Genomic DNA, 22,417 nt, shown 5'->3' on the forward strand with positions numbered 1-22,417 from the left:
CACCTCAAAGGAAATTTGTTCCCAGTTTTTGGCTGTTAAAACAAACACTGCTGTAAATATTCATGTTACAGGTTTTTATGTGAATATAAGTATTGACTTCTCTGGAATAAATACCCAGAAGTGAGATAGCTAGGTTGTACAGTAGTTTCATGGGTTTTTTTTTTTTTGCCACTGTTTTTCAGTGGTTGTACCATTTTTTGTTCCTGGCAGCAGTGTCAACCACCAGTGATCCAGTTTCTCTGCATCCTTGCTAGCATTTGATATTGTCACTATGTCATTTTAGCCATTCTGATAAGTATGTAGTGAAATCTCACTGTGGTTTTAATTTGTATTTCTCCAATGGCTAATGATATTGAATATGTCTTTTTTTGTGCTTATTTGCTATTTGTCTATGTGCTTTGGTAAAGTATTGCTTTACTAACTTTTGCCCATTTTCTATTTACATTGCTTGTTTCTTTTTAACTATTGAATTTTGAATGTTCTTTATATATTCTATATAGTATTCCTTCATTGGATATGTGGCTTGCAAATATTTTCTTCCAACATGTAGTGCTTCTTTTTAATCCTCTTAGAAGCATCTTTCACAGAATAAAAGTTTTTGATGAAGTCTAGTTTATTAATTTTTCCTCTTATGGATTGCACTTTTGGTATCCAGCCTAAGAACACTGTCAAGTTTAGCTTTCAAAGATCTTATAATGTGTTTTGTTCTAAAATTCTTACAGTTTTACATTTAAGTCTGTGTTAAGTATTTTTTTCTATAATTGTCAAGGAAAATTTTTAATTGATAACCAAAGAACAATAGCACAGAACTAAATATTTGATTTGTCTTTCTTACCTGTTACTCAATTTATATTTTATTGGAAAAATAACACAATCCATTTTGAGTGAATTTTTGTATAAGATGTGTGGCTTAGGTTAAATCTCATTTCTTGCCTATCAGTATCCTCTTGTTCAGCACCACTTGTTGAAAGTCTTTCTTTCCAGGCTCAGTCGGTTAAGTGTCCACCTTCAGCTCAGGTCATGATCCTGGAGTCCCAGGATCAAGCCCCACCTCAGGCTCTCTGCTCAACGGGGAGCCTGCTTCTCCCTCTGTCCCTCACCCCACTCATTTACTCTCTTTCAAATCAATAAATAAAATCTTAAAAAAAAAAAGAAAGAAAGTCTTATTTTTCCTCTATTGAATGGCTTTTTCTTCTTTGGCAGAAATAATTTGGGATATTTATATGCACTTATTTCTGAGTTCTCTATTCTGGTCCATTGATCTGTGCATCTATCCCTCTGCCAATACCCTTAATATAATGGTATAATATAATCTTAATATAATGGTATGTCTTAAAACCGAGTAGACTGATTCCTCCCATTTTTTTTTTAATTTAAAAAGTTATTTTAGCTACTCTAGTTCCTTTGTCTTTCCATATAAAATTTAGAAAAAATCTTGTCTATAAAGAAATCTCACCCTGATTTTGATAGAAATTATGTTAAATCAGTATATCCATTTGAGGAGAATTGAGATCTTTACTGTATTGAGTTTTGTAATCCATGAACACAATATGTCTCTTCATTTATTTATATCTTCTTTGATTTATCGGTGTTATATAGTCTTTAGCAGACCAGTCCTATATATTTCTCTTTTTTGAGCAATTGTGAGTCAGTTGTATTTTAAATTTAGGTGTCCATTTGTTCATTGCTAGAATATTGAAATATAGTTGGTTTCTTTGTGCTAATCTTGTATCTTATGACCTTATTGAACTGACTTATTAGTTCTAGGAGTTTTTTGGGATATCTTCTTTAGATTTTCATGTCATCTCCAAATAGAGACAGTTTTCTTTCTTCCTTTCTGATCTGAATGACTTTTATCTCCTTTTCTTACTTTATCACATTGGCTAGAATTTCCAGCATTATCTTAAATAAGAGCAGAGAGAGCAGACATCCTTACCTTTCTCAGTGTTAGGAGAAAGCACTCAGACTTTCAGTATGAAGTATGTTAGCTGTAGATATTTTGTAGATACTCTTTATCACTTGATGAAGTTCACCATATTTATTCTTATTTTTCTGAGAATTTATCATGAATGCATTTTGAATTTTGTGAAATGCTTTTCCTGCATTGATTGGTATGGTGGTATGTTTTCCCTTCTTTTAATTGTTAATATGGTGAATTACACTAATTGTTTAATACCTAACCAGCCTTGCATCCCAGGAATAAAACCTATTTGGTAATGGTGTGTGATTCTTCTAATATATTGATAAATTCCATTTACTAATATTTCGTTAAGACTTTTCCAAGTATAGTCATGAGGACATTGGTCTATAACTTTCTGCTTTTTGTATTATCTTTGTCTGGTTTTGATATCAGATTAATATTGGCTTCACAAAATAAACTGAGAAGTTTTCCCTCCTAATTTTTGGAAGAGAATGGGGGTAAGTGATGTTAATTCCTTTAAAGTTTGGTAGAATTCTCCCAGGAAACTATCCAGGCCTGGAAATTTCTTTCTTTCTTTTCTTTCTTTTCTTTCCCTTCTTTTTTTTTTTTCCTGGAGTTTTTAAATTGAAAAGTTGATTTCTTTAGTAGTATAGGAGCTATCAAGATGATCTGTTTTACATCAGAGTAATCTGTTTTATATCAAAGTAGTGTATCAAATGGTTTGGTAGCTCTACTTGTGGTAGTTTGTATTTTTTGAGGAAATGACATTTCAATTAAGTTATCAAGTTTATATATGTAAAGTTGTTTGTAGTAGCTCTCATTATTGTTTAGATATCTGCAGTGTTTGTAGGGATATCCCCTGTTTCATTCCTGATACTGGTTATGTATGTCTTCTGTTTTCTTTTGTTAGTCTTCCTGTTGATCTTTTTAAATAACCAGCTTTTTGTTTCATTGATTTCCCCTATTGTTTTTGTTTTCCATTTCATAGATTCCTGTTCTTCATCATTTCCTTTCTTCTAATTTTTGTTTGTTTTGTTCCTCTTTTTATAGGTTCTTAAGGTTGGAACTTAGATTACTGATTTTGATTTGAGACCTTTTCTCTTTTCTAATGTGTGTCTAATGCCATAAATTTCCTTCTCAGCACTGCTTTAGTTATGTCCTGCAAATTTTGATATATTTTATTTTCATTTACTTCATTGCATTTTTAAATTTTCCTTGAGACTTTACCTTAGATCTATGCATTATTTAGAAGTATGTTGTTTAGTTTCCAGGAGTTTGGAGATATTCTTGTTATCTTTCTGTTACTGATTTCTGGCTTAATTTCATTTTAGTCAGAGAACATGTTCTATGTGTTTAACATCTCAAATTTATTGAGGTTTATTTTTTGGCCCAGAATATGGTGTATCTTGGGATATGTTCTGTGGACACTTGAAAGGAATGGATTATTCTACTGTCTTTGGGTAGAGTGTCCTGTAAATCTAGATTAGATCCTACTGATGATGTTGTTGAGTTCTTTTATGCCTTGACTGAGTTTCTCTCTAGTCCTTTGAATTACTGAGAAAGAGATATTCAAGTCTACAACTATAATTGTGAATTTGTCTATTTCTGCTTTTAGTTTTATCATCTTTTGCTTTATAGATTTTTCCATCTCTGTTGTTTGGTGCATATATATTTAGGATTGCTGTGTTTTGATGGAGTGATCCTTTTATCATTATATAAATGTCCCTTTTGTATCCAGCAATTATCTTTGCTCTGAGGTCTACTTTGTTGGCTATTAATATAGCCACCCTTCTTTCCTTTTATTAATATTTATTTATCTTTCCCCATCTTTTTACTTTCAATTGTGTATAATCATGTGAAGTGAGTTTCTTGTGACAGCATGTACTTGGGTCATGTTTCCTTAATCTGTTCTGTCAATGTCTGTCTTTTGATTGGTGTTTTTAGACCATATTAATTTAGTGTAATTTTTATATGTTAGAGCTCACATTTGCCATTTTATTTTGCTTTTTATTTGTTCTTTGTTTCTCATTTCTCTGTTTTCTTTTTGTTGCCTTCCTATGCATTCTTGAACGTATTTAGAATCCCATTTGAATTTATCAATAGTATAGTATTTTTTTTTCTTTCTTTTCTTTTTTTTTTTAGAAAGAGAACATGCATGTATGAGCAGGGAAGGGGCAGAGGGAGAGAATTTTTTTTTTTAAAGATTTTATTTATTTATTTGACAGACAGAGATCACAACCAGGCAGGGAGGCAGGCAGAGAGAGAGGAGGAAGCAGGCTCCCTGCTGAGCAGAGAGCCCCATGCAGGGCTCGATCCCAGGACTCTGAGATCATGACCTGAGCCGAAGGCAGTGGCTTAACCCACTGAGCCACCCAGGCACCCCGAGGGAGAGAATTTTAAGCAGGCTTCATGCCCCAGCACAGAGCCCAATGCAGGGCTCCATCTTACAACCCTGGGATCATGACCTGAGCTGAAATCAGGAGTCAAACACTTAACTTACTGAGTCACCCAGGCTCCCCTGAACTTATCGATAGTATATTTGAGGATAGTTTTTCCAGTGGATACTCTAGGTGTTAACATTGTCTGTACATAATTTATCACAGTATACTGATGTTATTTTACCAGTTTGAGTGGAGTATAAAAACTTTACTTCCTTTATTTTCCTTTACCTTCCTTTGTATAAAATTGCCTTAAATATTTCCTCTACATATATTTAGAATACATTGACATTGTTACAGTTTTGCTTCAACTGTCAGTGATAGGTGGTGGGTATTATGGAGGGCACGTATTGCATGGAGCACTGGGTGTGGTGCATAAACAATGAATTCTGTTACGCTGAAAAGAAATTTTTAAAAAATGCAGTCCTTAAATTAAAACAACAACAACTCAAAAAGAGAAAGAAAGCCTATTGCATTTACCCATATTTTTGATTACTGTGTTTTGGGGTGTTTTTTATAGTACTACTTCTGACACTAAATGTGTCACAACTAGAATTCAATTAAATCCTGACATTAACCACCTGGAGTTATTATTAGACTCCACAGGTTTAAGGGCTTAGCCCAGCTGTAAGATTGTCTCCACTTTAGACACCAGGTGCAGATAGTATGCCCAGGCTACCCACACTTCTGCTCCACAAAATACAAATTTGAGAGTCCTCATAAAACCGTCTTAAGGTTCAATAATTCACTAGAACTCACAGAACTCAGGAAAGCATTTTATTTACATTTACTGGGGTATTATAAAGGATACAACTCAGGAACAGCCAAAGGAAGAGATTCATTAAGTTATTGGTGGTGGGATTGGTGTGCCACATAGCTCCCATGCCACTTTCCCAACAGTGTACTCAACGTAGTCACTACTGGAAGCTCTCCAAACCCCATTTTTTAGAGGTTTTCATGGAGGCCTCACTAGGTAGGCAATATTAATTAAATCACTGGTCATTGGTGACTGAACTAAATCACTGGTCATTGGTGACTGAACTAAATCTCTAGTCCCTCTCCTCTCCCTGGAGGTCAAAGAGCAGTACTGAAAGCTCCAATCTTATAATCATAACTAGGTGTTTCTGGTAACAAGCTCCCATCCTGAAGCTATCTAGCCTCTCTACCTCATCTCTCTAGCCAGGAGCTGTCTCATTAACATAGAAAAGACATTCTTACTGCTTAGGGGATCCCAGGGATTTTGAGAGCTCCCTGCCATGAATCAGCTGAAGCTGGGAGAAAGAACAGATATTTATTTTTTAATTACACCACACGTGTTCTTTCTTCCTCCCTGATGTTCCAAGGTATCATTTTTTATCATTTCCTTCTTGTTTAGGAAGTTCCCTTAGCCATTTTTTTAGGGTATGTCTGCTAGGGACAAATTATCATAGTTTTTCTTCATTTGAGAATGTCTCGAGCTTACTTTCATTTCTGTAGGATTTTTTTGCTGGGTATAGGATTCTGGGTTGACAGTTCCTTTCTTTTAGGACTTAATAAATATTGCGCCACATACTCTGGCCTCCATGGTTTTAGTTAAGAAATCCCTTTTTTTCTCTGGGTGCTTTCACAACTTATTCTTTATCTTTCAGAGGTTTAATTATTATTGGTCTTAGTATGAATTTGTTTGGGTTTATTCTGTTTGAGTTTTGTTTTGATTTTTGAATCTATAGGTGTATGTCTCTTCCTAAATTTGAGAAACTTTCAGCCATTATCTCTTAGAGTACTTTTTTCAGTCTTTATCGTTTCTGAGATAGGGATAACAAAAATGCTAGATCTTATGTTATAGTTTCACTTGTCCCTGAGGCTCTCTACACTTTTTTTTCCCACAGTTTATTTTCTTTCTCTTGATCAGGTTGGTTTATTTCTTTCATTCTGTTTTTCAGCTGACTGATTGTCCTTTTCCCCTTTATTCTGCTGTTGAACTCATCCATTTTGGTGTACTATATTTTTCAGTTCAAAAATCTCATTGAACATTCTTTTATATCTTGTTTCTTTCTTAAGACTTCCTATTTTTTTTAAGATTATTTATTTGATAGAGAGAGAGTGAGAGAGAGAGAAAGAGAGAGAGAGCATAAGAAGGGGAATGGTGGGCAGAAGGAGAGGCAGGCTCCCTGCTGAGCAGGAAGCCCAATGGGGGACTTGATCCCAGGGTTCTGAGGTCATGACTTGAGCCGAAGGCAACTACTTAACTGACTGAGCCACCTAGGTGTCCCTCTTTTTTCATTTGTTTTAAGCTTATTTGTAATTGCTTATTGAAGCGTTTGTATCGTGGCTGTTTAAAAAGTTTTAAACAGTGAATTCTACTATCTCTGGTATCTTGGCATTGGGATCTATTGATTGTCTTTTTACCTTCAGTTTTAGATCTTCCTGGTCCTTAGTGTGATGAGTGATTTTTCTTTTGAAACTTGTACATTTTCTTACAATGTTAGGAAATTCTGGATCTTCTTCAAGCTTTCTCTTTTACCTGGCCATTTCTGACATGGCTTTGGCAATGGAAGGTGCTGCCACCCTGTTTGACAGGTAGAAGTCCAGGTTTTCTACTGAGCCCTGTTGACACCTGAGTTGGGGCGGGGGCTCTTTATTTGTACTGGTCAGGGTGGAAGTTCCAGGGGAGTCCACCTGGTCTCCACGGACACTGCAGTGGATGTGAAAGTTGTGACTCCCTGTGGGGCCTCTCCTGACACTTCTCCATTAGAATGGGTGGGAGTGCCTTATTACTGCAAAGTAAGGTTGTGAGTCCAGTTTACCCTCATAGTCCATTGATACCGTGGAGTGGAGGGGCTCGTTACCATCTGGCAGGAAGGGTAGCCCTGGTTTCCCATTTGGCCTTCTCTGACATCACCCTGGGGGGTGTATTGGAGTATCCTGTTACTGTTGCATGAGGTTGGAAGTCTTAGGTCTCCTTACTTGGCCTTTGCTGGTGAGTTAAGAGTGGAGCCATAGTGTTTTCTGTGATATTTGGCTGGAGAATGGTTATTGACTAAAGGTCTTCTGTCTTCCTAGGCAACCCCTTGCTTTGTCCTTTGGCTAGAAAGAGCAGGTTTTTGTTAGGGGTTTTTTTTTTTGTTGGTTTGTTTTGTTTTGTTTTTATTGTTTTGTTGTCAGCTTCCTTGTCTGGGATCTTAGAGGCAAAAAGAAATCCTGGTGAAGTCATCACCATGTCTTTCCGATCCCGAAGTCCCTAGTTGGCTTGCTCTTTCCTTTCCTCCTTTCAGACTCTTTTTTATGTTTGTTTTCATGTGTGATATCAAGGGGGTTCTTGTGCTTAGAGGGAGAAATGAGGAAAAGTATGTCTACTCCATCTTCCTGAAAGTGGAAGTTGCCTTTTTCTTTTAAGACTAGCAGCTTTTAGGGCGCCTGGGTGGCTCAGTGGGTTAAGGCCTCTGCCTTCGGCTCAGGTCATGATCCCAAGGTCCTGGGATCGAGCCCCATATCGGGCTGTCTACTCCGCAGGGAGCCTGCTTCCTCTCCTCTCTCTTTCTGCCTGCCTCTCTGCCTACTTGTGATCTCTGTCTGTCAAATAAATAAATAAAATCTTTAAAAAAAAAAAAAAAAAAGACTAGCAGCTTTTAAGTCTTTATATCAAATCCCTATACTAAGTATTCTGTCCTATAATAATTCTGATTCCAGAGAGAGAGAAACAGTCTGTCCACCCCTGTTGACTTGGAGAGGAATTTATATTAGATAGGATTTTGTGTTACAGCTGCAGAAACATGCTATTAGGCAGCATCTCCTGGTTTCCAGTGTTATTTTGTCCCTCCTTCTGTACCCCTAGTTATTAGGCTTATTAGTCTCTTCATGTAAGTTAGTGATCTGGCATTAAAATTTTGTTTTACTGCTCTGTCCACAGATTAAGGTAAGTAATTCAAAGATAATAGATTACTAATATTTAAATTTTACTTTAGAAAATACCTAATAAGTTTAAAGTACTATTTTTTTAATACAGGCCTTGAAGAAAAATTTAGGCCTTTTTATGTAGATCAATTAGAAGAAAATGTAGAAGACGATGTGACAAGTTTAAAGGTAGGTAACCTAGCAGGTACTCAGTGCATTAACAACATATTAAAGCATATATATTATCAATCTTGAAAATCAAAGCAATATAATTTGTTACCAAGCTTTGAGGTAAGCGAGCTTGATAACCACGTGTAACAAAATTAGCAATTTTATACAGAAATCATCAAGTTGGCATATTGGACCCATTCACTGGAATAGAATTAAAAGTACCATAGGTGGATTGGTCATTTTGAGGAATTCTTGAATGACAGAAAGCCAACAGAATTATATTTGCTGAGTCATAGAACAGAAAAAGAAAATGCTAACCCGGGAGGAGTCAAGATGGCGGAGAAGTAGCAGGCTGAGACTACTTCAGCTAGCAGGAGATCAGCTAGATAGCTTATCTAAAGATTGCAAACACCTGCAAATCCATCGGCAGATCTAAGAGAAGAAGAACAGCAATTCTGGAAACAGAAAAACAACTACTTTCTGAAAGGTAGGACTGGAGGAAAAGTAAATCCAAAGCGACGGGAAGATAGACCCCGGGGGGGGGGGGGGGCGGCGCCCGGCAAGCGGCAGAGCAACGGAGCACAAAATCAGGACTTTTAAAAGTCTGTTCTGCTGAGGGACATCACTCCAGAGGCTAAACTGGGGTGAAGCCCACGCGGGGTCAGCGTGGCCTCAGGTCCCGCAGGGTCACAGAAGGATCGGGGGTGTCTGAGTGTCGCAGAGCTTACGGGTATTGAAACGGGAAAGCCGGCTACAGAGACAGAGCCGACAGTAAGCTCACAGCTCGTGGTTACCTTGAACCGGTCGCAGGCTCGGTGAGCTCGGAGCGCGGCCGGAGGTCAGGCAGACGGGAGTAACTGGGCGCTGTTCTCTGAGGGCGCACTGAGGAGTGGGGCCCTGGGCTCTCGGCTCCTCCGGGCCAGAGACCAGGAGGCCGCCATCTGTATTCCCATCCTCCGGAACTCTACGGAAAGCGCTCAGGGAACAAAAGCTCCTGAAAGCAAACCCGAGCAGATTACTCAGCCCGGCCCCTGGTAAGGGCGGTGCAATTCCGCCTGGGGCAAAGACACTTGAGAATCACTACATCAGGCCCCTCCCCCAGAAGATCAACAAGAAATCCAGCCAAGACCAAGTTCACCTACCAAGGAGTGCGGTTTTAATACCAAGGAGAGCAGCACAATTCCAGAGGAGGAGAAAGCAAAGCACGGAACTCATGGCTTTCTCCCTGTGATTATTTTAGTCTTGCAGTTAATTTAATTTTTTCTTTTTCATTTTTTTTCTTTTTCTGCTAAAATTTTTTTAACTTTTACCCTTTTCTTTTTTAACGTTCTTTAACTAGTTTATCTAATATATATATTTTTCTTTTTTATATTTTTCTTTATTCGTTTTCTTTTTTAAATTCTTTTCTTTTCTTTTCTTTTTCCTTTTTCTTGTTTTTCTTTCTTTCTTTTAGAACCTCTTTTTATCCCCTTCCTCCCCCCTCACGATTTGGGATCTCTTCTGATTTGGTTAAAGCATATTTTCCTGGGGTTGTTGCCACCCTTTTAGTATTTTACTTGCTCCTTCATATACTCTTATCTGGACAAAATGACAAGAAGGAAAAATTCACCACAAAAAAAAGAACAAGAGGCAGTACCGAAGTACCAATACAGACATTGGTAATATGTCAGATCTAGAGTTCAGAATGACAATTCTCAAGGTTCTAGCCGGGCTCAAAAAAGGCTTGGAAGATATTAGAGAAACCCTCTCGGGAGATATAAAAGCCCTTTCTGGAGAAATAAAAGAACTAAAATCTAACCAAGTTGAAATGAAAAAAGCTATTATTGAGGTGCAATCAAAAATGGAGGCTCTCACTGCTAGGATAAATGAGGCAGAAGAAAGAATTAGTGATATAGAAGACAAAATGACAGAGAATAAAGAAGCTGAGCAAAAGAGGGACAAAGCTACTGGAACACGAGGGGAGAATTCGAGAGATAAGTGACACCGTAAGACGAAACAACATTAGAATAATTGGGATTCCAGGGATGCCTGGGTGGCTCAGTTGGTTAAGCAGCTGCCTTCGGCTCAGGTCATGATCCCAGCGTCCTGGGATCGAGTCCCACATCGGGCTCCTTGCTCAGCAAGGAGCCTGCTTCTCCCTCTGCCTCTGCCTGCCATTCTGTCTGCCTGTGCTCGCTCTCTCCCCCTCTCTCTCTCTGATAAATAAATAAAATCTTAAAAAAAAAAAAAAGAATAATTGGGATTCCAGAAGAAGAAGAAAGAGAGAGGGGAGCAGAAGGTATACTGGAGAGAATTATTGGGGAGAATTTCCCCAATATGGCAAAGGGAACGAGCATCAAAATTCAGGAGGTTCAGAGAACGCCCCTCAAAATCAATAATAGGCCCACACCCCGTCACCTAATAGTAAAATTTACAAGTCTTAGTGACAAAGAGAAAAAACTGAAAGCACCCCGGGAAAAGAAGTCTGTAACATACAATGGTAAAAATATTAGATTGGCAGCTGACTTATCCACAGAGACCTGGCAGGCCAGAAAGAGCTGGCATGATATTTTCAGAGCACTAAACGAGAAAAACATGCAGCCAAGAATACTATATCCAGCTAGGCTATCATTGAAAATAGAAGGAGAGATTAAAAGCTTCCAGGACAAACAAAAACTGAAAGAATTTGCAAATGCCAAACCAGCTCTATAGGAAATATTGAAAGGGGTCCTCTAAACAAAGAGAGAGCCTACAAGTGGTAGATCAGTAAGGAACAGAGACAATATACAGTAATAGTCACCTTACAGGCAATACAATGGCACTAAATTCATATCTCTCAATAGTTACCCTGAATGTTCATGGGCTAAATGCCCCAATCAAAAGACACAGGGTATCAGAATGGATAAAAAAACAAAACCCATCTATATGTTGCCTCTAAGAAACTCATTTTAAGCCCGAAGACACCTCCAGATTTAAAGTGAGGGGGTGGAAAAGAATTTACCATGCCAATGGCCATCAGAAGAAAGCAGGAGTGTCAATCCTTATATCAGATCTATTAGATTTTAAGCCAAAGACTATAATAAGAGATGAGGAAGGACACTATATCATACTCAAAGGATCTGTCCAACAAGAAGATCTAACAATTTTAAATATCTATGCCCCCAGCGTGGGAGCAGCCAACTATATAAACCAATTAATAACAAAATCAAAGAAACACATCAACAATAATACAATAATAGTAGGGGACTTTAACACCCCCCCTCACTGAAATGGACAGATCATCCAAGCAAAAGATCCGCAAGGAAATAAAGGCCTTAAACGACACACTGGACCAGATGGACATCACAGATATAGTCAGAACATTTCATCCCAAAGCAACAGAATACACATTATTCTCTAGTGCACATGGAACATTCTCCAGAATAGATCACATCCTCGGTCCTAAATCAGGACTCAACCGGTATCAAAAGATTGGGATCATTCCCTGCATATTTTCAGACCACAATGCTCTGAAGCTAGAACTCAACCACAAAAGGAAGTTTGGAAAGAACCCAAATACATGGAGACATCCTTCTAAAGAATGAATGGGTCAACCGGGAAATTAAAGAAGAATTGAAAAAAATCATGGAAACAAATGATAATGAAAATACAACAGTTCAAAATCTGTAGGACACAACAAAGGCAGTCCTGAGAGGAAAATATATAGCGGTACAAGCCTTTCTCAAGAAACAAGAAAGGTCTCAGGTACACAAGCTAACCCTACACCTAAAGGAGATGGAGAAGGAACAAGAAAGAAACCCTAAGCCCAGCAGGAGAAGAGAAATCATAAAGATCAGAGCAGAAATCAATGAAATAGAAACCAAAAAAAAGAATAGAGCAAATCGGGACGCCTGGGTGGCTCAGTTGGTTAAGCAGCTGCCTTCGGCTCAGGTCATGTTCCCAGCGTCCTGGGATCGAGTCCCACATCGGGCTCCTTGCTCGGCAGGGAGCCTGCTTCTCCCTCTGCCTCTGCCTGCCATTCTGTCTGCCTGTGCTCGCTCTCTTTCCCTCTCTCTGACAAATAAAAAAAAAAAAAAAAAAAAAAAAAAAAGAATAGAGCAAATCAACGAAACTAGGAGCTGGTTCTTTGAAAGAATTAATAAAATTGATAAACCCCTGGCCCGACTTATCAAAAAGAAAAGAGAAAGGACCCAAATAAATAAAATCATGAATGAAAGAGGAGAGATCACAACTAACACCAAAGAAATACAAAGTATTATAAGAACATACTCTGAGCAACTCTACGCCAACAAATTTGACAATCTGGAAGAATGGATGCATTCCTAGAAACATATAAACTACCACAACTGAACCAGGAAGAAATAGAAAGCCTGAACAGACCCATAACCAGTAAGGAGATTGAAACAGTCATTAAAACTCTCTGAACAAACAAAAGCCAGACGGCTTCCCGGGGGAATTCTACCAAAATTTTAAAGAAGAACTAATTCCTATTCTCCTGAAACTGTTCCAAAAAATAGAAATGGAAGGAAAACTTCCAAACTCATTTTATGAGGCCAGCATCACCTTGATCCCAAAACCAGACAAGGATCCCATCAAAAAAGAGAGCTATAGACCAATATCCTTGATGAACACAGATGCGAAAATTCTCACCAAAATACTAGCCAATAGGATCCAACAGTACATTAAAAGGATTATTCACCACGACCAAGTGGGATTTATTCCAGGGCTGCAAGGTTGGTTCAACATCCACAAATCAATCAATGTGATACAACACATCAGTAAAAGAAAGAATAAGAACCATATGATACTCTCAATAGATGCTGAAAAAGCATTTGACAAAGTACAGCATCCCTTCCTGATCAAAACTCTTCAAAGTGTAGGGATAGAGGACACATACCTCAATATCATCAAAGCCATTTATGAAAAACCCACCACAAATATCATTCTCAATGGAGAAAAACTGAAAGCTTTTCCGCTAAGGTCAGGAACACGGCAGGGATGTCCATTATCACCACTGCTATTCTACATAGTACTAGAAGTCCTAGCCTCAGCAATCAGACAACAAAAGGAAATTAAAGGCATCCAAATCGGCAAAGAAGAAGTCAAATTATCACTCTTCACAGATGATATGATACTATATGTGGAAAACCCAAAAGACTCCACTCCAAAACTGCTAGAACTTGTACAGGAATTCAGTAAAGTGTCAGGATATAAAATCAATGCACAGAAATCAGTTGCATTTCTCTACACCAACAGCAAGACAGAAGAAAGAGAAATTAAGGAGTCAATCCCATTTACAATTGCACCCCAAACCATAAGATACCTAGGAATAAACCTAACCAAAGAGGCACAGAATCTATATTCAGAAAACTATAAAGTACTCATGAAAGAAATTGAGGAAGACACAAAGAAATGGAAAAATGTTCCATGCTCCTGGATTGGAAGAATAAATATTGTGAAAAGGTCTATGCTACCTAAAGCAATCTACACATTTAATGCAATTCCTATCAAAGTACCATCCATCTTTTTCAAAGAAATGGAACAAATAATTCCAAAATTTATATGGAACCAGAAAAGACCTCGAATAGCCAAAGGGATATTGAAAAAGAAAGCCGAAGTTGGTGGCATCACAATTCTGGACTTCAAGCTCTATTACAAAGCTGTCATCATCAAGACAGCATGGTACTGGCACAAAAACAGACACATAGATCAATGGAACAGAATAGAGAGCCCAGAAATAGACCCTCAACTCTATGGTCAACTAATCTTCGACAAAGCAGGAAAGAATGTCCAATGGAAAAAAGACAGCCTCTTCAATAAATGGTGTTGGGAAAACTGGACAGCCACATGCAGAAAAATGAAATTGGACCATTTCCTTACACCACACATGAAAATAGACTCAAAATGGATGAAGGACCTCAATGTGCGAAAGGAATCCATCAAAATCCTGAGGAGAACACAGGCAGCAACCTCTTGGACCTCAGCTGCAGCAACATCTTCCTAGGAACATCGCCAAAGGCAAGGGAAGCAAAGGCAAAAATGAACTATTGGGATTTCATCAAGATCAAAAGCTTTTGCACAGCAAAGGAAACAGTTAACAAAATCAAAAGACAACTGACAGAATGGGAGAAGATATTTGCAAATGACATATCAGATAAAGGACTAGTGTCCAAAATCTATAAAGAACTTAGCAAACTCAACACCCAGAGAACAAATAATCCAATCAAGAAATGGGCAGAGGACAGGAAGAGACATTTCTGCAAAGAAGACATCCAGATGGCCAACAGACACATGAAAAAGTGCTCCATATCACTCGGCATCAGGGAAATACAAATCAAAACCACAATGGATATCACCTCACACCAGTCAGAATGGCTAAAATCAACAAGTCAGGAAATGACAGATGCTGGCGAGGATGCGGAGAAAGGGGAACTCTCCTACACTCTTGGTGGGAATGCAAGCTGGTGCAACCACTCTGGAAAACAGCATGGAGGTTCCTCAAAATGTTGAAAATAGAACTGCCCTATGACCCAGCAATTGCACTACTGGGTATTTATACTAAAGATACAAACGTAGTGATATGAAGGGGCACGTGCACCCGAATGTTTATAGCAGCAATGTCCACAATAGCCAAACTATGGAAAGAACCTAGATGTCCATCAACAGATGAATGGATAAAGAAGATGTGGTATAGGACGCCTGGGTGGCTCAGTGGGTTAAGCCGCTGCCTTCGGCTCAGGTCATGATCTCAGAGTCCTGGGATCGAGTCCCGCATCGGGCTCTCTGCTCAGCGGAGAGCCTGCTTCCCTCTCTCTCTCTCTCTGCCTGCCTCTCCAACTACCTGTGATTTCTCTCTGTCAAATAAATAAATAAAATCTTAAAAAAAAAAAAAAAAGAAGATGTGGTATATATACACAATGGAATGCTATGCAGCCATCAAAAGAAATGAAATCTTGCCATTTGCGACAACATGGATGGAACTAGAGCGTATCATGCTTAGCGAAATAAGTCAGGCAGAGAAAGACAACTATCATATGATCTCCCTGATACGAGGAAGTGGTGATGGAACATGGGGGCTTAAGTGGGTAGGAGAAGAATCAATGAAACAAGATGGGATTGGGAGGGAGACAAACCATAAATGACTCTTAATCTCACAAAACAAACTGAGGGTTGCTGGGGGGAGGGGGGTTGGGAGAAGGAGGGTAGGGTTATGGACATTGGGGAGGGTATGTGCTTTGGTGAGTGCTGTGAAGTGTGTAAACCTGGCGATTCACAGACCTGTACCCCTGGGGATAAAAATATATGTTTATAAAAAATAAAAAATTAAAAAAAAATTAAAAAACAGAAAAAAATAAATGAGTAAGTCACAGGAAAAAAAAAAGAAAATGCTAACCCAACACAGTTACAAGTGTTGGCTCCTCCCCCTGGTTCCCTCGCACTAAGCAACAGATGGGAGCCAAATCTGCCTCAACCTGAAGCGGATTTGGTGTCTGAGGCCCAAGAGGTATGTCAAAGGTTGTTAACAGCTAAGTAAGAGAAGCAAAGACCTTCCCTACATGCATACTTAGGAAACAAGTTGCTGGCATAAGTCTTATAGCAACATGCTGCTATAATCATGAGGGGAAGACTACAGTAAATAAAACAGACAGGTATATGGAGTTTTAAAATCAAGATACAAAATGAGTCAAGAATTACCACTTTTGAGGGATACCTACTCCAAAAGGAGAGGTATCCAATGGAAACTATTCTTGGGTATCCAAAGGCCATCAGGAAGGACAGATAGTCCCTAAAGCTAAAAAGCATTACCATAGTAGTCAGGAATATTTCATAATGATAAAAAGTTCAATTCACCAGGAAGGTAATAGCAGCTTTAAATATCTATATGCCCTTAATAACATGGTTTCAATATATACAAAGCAAAACTTGACAAAACTCAAAGGAGAAATAGACAAATTGGAGATTTTAATACAGATTTCTTACTGATAGAACAAATGGACAAAAAAATTAGTAAGGATATAGAAAATTTGAAGAACATGATTAACATTTGACTGAATGGAAATAAATAAAATGCTGCATTTAATAACTGCATTTAATAATGCTTACTTTTAAAGGCTTTTCAGGAACATACAGAACATACTTTACAATTGACCATGTCTTGGGAAATAAAACAATTATCAACCAATTTAAAAGGATTGTAATCATGGGGCATCTGGGTGACTCAGTGGGTTTAAGCCTCTGCCTTCAGCTCAGGTCATGATCTCAGGGTCCTGGGATCAAGCTCCACATTGGGCTCTCTGCTCAGCAGGGAGCCTGCTTTCTCCCCTCTCTCTGCCTGCCTCTCTGCCTACTTGTGATCTCTGTCTGTCAAATAAATAAATAAAATCTTTAAAAAATAAATAAAAAAATAAAAGATGGTAATCATATAAAGAATTTTCTCTGATTCTATTTTAGTTATACTCTGATTTAGTTATTTAGTTATGCTCCGATTTTATTTTAGTTATCTTAAAATTAGAAAATCTCGTGTGATTAGAAGTTACGAAATATATTTTTTAAATATTTTATTTATTTATTTGTCAGAGAGAGAGAGCGTGCACAAGGACGCAGAGTGGCAGGAAGAGGCAGAGAGAGAAGCAGGCTCCCTGCTGAGCTAAGAGCTCTGTGTGGGACTTGATCCCAGGACCCCGGGATCATGACCTGAGCAGAAGGCAGTGGCTTAACTGACTGAGCCACCCAGGTGTCCCAAGAAATAATATTTTTAAATACCCTGTGGATCAAAAAGGAAATCACAATAGAACTTAGAAAAATTTAAAACTGAAGACTAACAGAAACACTACATATTAAAACAAAATGAAAATATGACTAAGAAAAAAAAGGAAATACCAAAATGTTAATTTTGTGCTTGAAATGGAGGCAGTAAATGTAGTTTCTTTTTAAATATAATTCTGTATCTTTTCTATATTTTCAATAATGGATAGTACCACTTTTATAGCAAAAAAGAATTTCTTTATCTCCTTTTTTGTTTTAAGATTTTATTTATTTATTTGGGAGACGGACAGTGAGAAAGAGCATGAGAGGGGAGAAGGTCAGAGGGAGAAGTAGACTTCCCATGGGGCTGGGAGCCCAATGCAGGACTCAATCCCAGGACTCTGGGATCATGACCTGAGCCTAACTGAGCCACCCAGGCACCCTCTTTTCCTACTTTTTTATATTTTGGTAAAATATATGTAGCATAAAACTTGCTATCTTACCCATTTTTTTCTTTTCTTTTTAAACGATTTATTTATTTTAGAGAATATGTGTGTGCACATGATGGGGGAGGGCAGAAGGAGAGGGAGAGAGTCTTAAGCTGACTGGGTGCTGACAGTAGAGACTGACACAGGGCTCGATCTCATGCATGGAGATCACGACCTGAACTGAAACCAAGAGTCAGTCACTTAAAAGACCACACCACCCAGGCACCACCATCATACCCATTTTTAAGTGTACAATTCAGTAGCATTAAGTACACTCACAATCTTGTACAAACACTGCTAGTATCCATTTTTAAAAATCCCAAACAGAAACTCAATTCCCATAAAATAAGGGTTTCCAGCCCCTAGGAATGCTTAATTCCAGTTTCTGTCTATGAATTTGCCTCTTCTAGGTACCTTACAGACATGGGGATCAGACAATATTTGTATTTTTGTGTTTACCCTGTTTCACCAAGCATAATGTTTTCAAGGTTCATCCATTTTGTAGCCTGTGTTAGAGCTTCAGTCCTTTTTAAAACTGAATAATTCTACATTTTATGTGTTTATCACAGTTTGATTATTGATTCAACTGTGATGGATACTGATTTGTTTCCACCTTTTACCTGTGAATAATGCTGCTATGAAACATTGGTGTACAATTTTTTTTGAGCTCTTCCATTCAGTTGTTTTGGGTATATACATAAGAGCAGATTGCTACATTGTGTGATAATACTATGTTTAACTTTTGAGGACCCATCAAATTGTTTTCTATAATGGCCCTGCCATTTTACATTCCACCTGCAATGCACCAGGTTCCAATTTCTCTACATTCTCAAAAAGACTACATTCTCTGGGCTTTGTCTTGTTTTTGAAATAATAGCCATTCTAATGAGTGTGAAGTCATATATATCTTACATGATGGTTTTGATGAGTATTTTCCTACTGACTCATGATGTTGAGTCTTTTTTCATGTGCCATTTGTATATCTTCTTTAGAGAAATGTTTAGTCAAATCCTTTGGTCATTTTTGAATTGAGTTATTTATGTTTTATTGTTGAATTGCACGAATTCTTTATATAATCTGGATATTCATCCCTTATCAGAGATATATGATTTCAAATATTTTTCTCCTATTCTGTGGGTTATCTTTTCACTCTCTTGATAGTGTCCTTTGATGCACAGAGGTTTTAATTTTGATGTAGTCGCATTTATTTATTTTTATTTTGTTGCCTATGTTTTTGGTGTCCTATCTGAGAAATTATTGTCAAATTGAATGTCATGAATCGTTTCCCCTATGTTTTCTCCTAATGTTTATATGGTTTGAGCACTTAAGCTTCAGTCTTTGGTCCATGTGAGTTAATTTTTGTATGTATTAAGGGTAAGGGTCCAGCTTCATTCTTTTAGGTGTGGATATACTGTGTTCTGCCATTGCATGGTCTTGGCACCCTTGCTGAAAATCAGTGGGCTATGCAACGGTTTATTTCTGGGTTCTCTATTATCTTCCATTGGTCTCTGCCTGTCCTTAGACCAATACCACACTTTTTCGATAACTGTAGTCTTATAGTAAGTTTTGAAATCAGGAAGTTTGAACCCTCCAAATTCGTTCTTCTTTTTAAGCTTGTTTTGGATATTTGGGGGGGAAAGGTTTATTTTTTAAAAAAGCTTTATTCCTTGTAAGAGCTATATGAAATCTCTACCATTTGAAAAGATTCATTTTTCTTATAAGAATTTTCTGGAACTATTTTCTACTATTTATACTAAAGTATACATTTATGCTGTTAATTACAGAAACAGTATCCAGACCCAGACCAGAGTTCATTTGTGAAGAGAATGCATTCTCTCCAGATTGACTGTACAGCAATACCTCCAAGCAGGTCAAATTCAGGTAACATCCTATGATTGAAAGTAATGTATTCACTTGCTTGTTCATGCATTCACTCTTCTAGAAATACTCTTCATGACTGTAAAGAAACAGAAGAAGCTATAAAATTTAGGCCCTGCCTTAAAGGAATGTATAATGTATTTGGGAGTAACATACATATATTTGAAATACTAAATAACAGTGTATTCACCAAAATCACAAAGCATCCTGAACCTAAGAGGCCTAATATACCAGATAGGGAGAAAGCGACGGCTCAGGAACAAGAGGGGACATGTGTCCTTGAGGTCCTTGAGGTCAGGGATAATAGATCCAGAGAACAAGCAGAGAAGTTGATCTCAGATTCAAGGAGGGATACTTTTTTCATTATAACAAAAGGAAAAACAGAGTATAAGATATTGAAACCACTTATTAGCTATCTGTTCTAAGGCAAATTAACCTCTTGTAAACCCTGTCCATAAAATCATGATAATAATTGCTCCTACTCTTACAGGGCTTTTAAAGAATAAAAGAACCCATGAGAAGTACTAAACACCAAGCTGCTCCTGTTCTCATTTTGTAGCCCTGCATCACACCAAGGAGACAGCCACCTTCTCTGCTACAAAACAAGTCCCTTTCTTCCTTGGTCATTCCCATGACACTCACGTTTCTGTTGCCTGTTAAAATTTCTCCAGCACTCTTTCACCACCATGCAGGGACTTCTACAAATTACCTATATAGCTTATAGGAAGAGGACCATCAAGTAAATGCTTTTTTATTTGTTGTCAAAGGTTTCAGTATTTTATTTTGAGATACAGATGTGTGATGGTGCTCAGCTTTTATTTTACTTCTTGTTGCCTTACGAAACTCTTTCCAATGCTGATCATTTCTTTTCAGCCCCAGAACAGCCCAGCTCACTGCACAGTTCCCAGGGAATTGGGATAGGTCCCGTGGAGGAGTCCTGGTTTGCTCCCTCCCTAGAGAACCAGCAGGAGGAGAATCAGCTCAGCTTGCAGAGTAAACTCCAGGAGGAAGCCAACTACCATCTTCATGGCAGCCGCATGGACAGGCAGACAAAACCACTCAGACAGAATGTGGTTTATAATAGAGAGGAGGAAAGGAGACGAAGGGTCTCCCATGACCCTTTTGCACAGCCAAAACCCTATGAGAATGTTCAGAATCCAGGAGTAGGCCTTCCTTACTCTAGTGCAACCAGTCCTGGTAATGCACTACACCAACCAACAGGGCCAACCAGCCAACCCCAAGTACTGTACTGGAACAATGGATTGTACAATCCATTCTCTTTTGGAACAAGACCACAGGATCTGGGAGCAGCAAGTTCAAGAGCTTGGTATGGGCCAAATCCAAGCCATATGCCAAGTGTGCATAAAACTCCAGTGCCTGAGACCAACCTACTGGGAAACACACCCACCCTTTCATTCGGCTCCTTCCCATCAAGAGGTAAGCAGTTTTTTAGCTACACCATTTTTTAAAAATGTTTCTGAAAATAAAGCTCTCTTGTAGACTGTAAGTTGACAAGGGTGAGTTGCTTGTGGCCTTCAGCTACCAGATGCAGTATGCAACTATAGATAGTCTCCATCAGATCACTTGGCCTCAGTTTGGGTGGGATTCATTGGAGCTGCCCACAAGTATTGGGTTACAAGTCCTTGTAACCAGTAGGTATCTTCTTCTATAATCTGCATCACAGTTATACCCATTATACCCAATCTCTGATGGAAGTGAAGGTCACTGCTTGCTTGCTGTTTTCTGAAGGTTAAGAAAGAAGTCTTGGATATTTTAATTCTTATCTTATAGAACTCAAAGACCACCATTTGTGATGAAAGCAAAATGTTGGGCTACCGTCCCCACCATTTATCTCCAGAGCTCTTTTCATCTTCCCAAATTGAGACTCTGTACTCATCAGACACTAACTCCCCATTCCCCTCCCTCTAGCCCCTGGTAGCCAGCATTCTACTTTGCATCTTTATGAATTTGACTACTCTGGGGTACATCATGTAAGTGGAATCATACAGTCTTTGTCCTCTTGTGACTGGCTTATTTCACTGAGCACAGTGTCCTAAAGGTTCATCCATGTGGTAACATGCTTGAGAATTTCCTTCCTTTTGAAGGCTGAATAATATTCCATTGTCAGTATATAACACATTTTGTTTATCTGTTCCTCTGTTCCTCTGTTGATGGACACTGGTGACTTCCACTTTTTGGCTCTTGTGAATAATGCTGCTATAGATATGGGTGTATAAATATCTGTTCGAGGCCCTGCATTTAGTTCCTTTGGGGTAGATACCCAGAGGTGGAATTGCTGGATCTTAAGCTAATTCTGTTTTTAATTTTTGAGGAACCTCCATACTGTTTACCACACCATTTTGTATTCCCACCAGCCGCACACAGGGATTCCAGTTCATCCACATGCTTGTTACTTTGTTTGTTTGTTTGTTGTTTTGTTTTTTATAGTAGTTGTCCTGATGGATGTGAGGTTGGTTCAGCTACATTTTAAAGAAGAAAATTTCAAAGGTTGGCATAGGATAAAGAATTTAATATACGTCTGGAGTAAAGCTCTGCCCTTTTACCATGTTGTATTTATTTCTCTTGCTTTCGATCTAGCTATACTTAGCTGTGTGTTTCACTCCTTTCAGATGAGTCTGTGAAATGTTCCATACGCAACAGTTCTGGCATTCAGATTGGAGACCATAATTACATGGAGATTAGTGGAATGAGTTCAGTGCCACTGGACATGAACTTTAAAGAAGAGCCAGCTGCTAAGTACCACGATATCTTTGGTAAGATTTCCTTTAAGGACCTGTTGTCTAGCAGCCTTGAACTTTCGTACTTGTTTAGAGGGGTATTGTGGAATCCTGAAATTTCCCTGATTATTCTCCCTGAAAGTTGCCCCATGTTTTCTCTATAACATGTCTCTGTAATTTCTTTAT

General features: G+C 38.3%; 1 protein-coding gene across 3 annotated transcripts in view; it reads left to right on the forward strand.

Annotated features, from left to right (window-relative positions):
- RIPK1 (receptor interacting serine/threonine kinase 1) overlaps positions 1–22,417 on the forward strand; it is a 47,121-nt gene that overhangs the window by 20,930 nt on the left and 3,774 nt on the right. For all 3 annotated transcript variants that reach the window (XM_032340972.1, XM_032340973.1, XM_032340974.1), the window contains 4 exons: positions 8,345–8,421; positions 19,400–19,496; positions 20,367–20,930; positions 22,124–22,267. In XM_032340972.1, coding sequence (XP_032196863.1) covers positions 8,345–8,421; positions 19,400–19,496; positions 20,367–20,930; positions 22,124–22,267 — 882 coding nt within the window. The remainder of the gene's footprint in view (positions 1–8,344; positions 8,422–19,399; positions 19,497–20,366; positions 20,931–22,123; positions 22,268–22,417) is intronic.

The sequence above is a fragment of the Mustela erminea genome, chromosome 4, assembly GCF_009829155.1.
Source record: "Mustela erminea isolate mMusErm1 chromosome 4, mMusErm1.Pri, whole genome shotgun sequence".
NCBI lineage: Eukaryota > Metazoa > Chordata > Mammalia > Carnivora > Mustelidae > Mustela > Mustela erminea.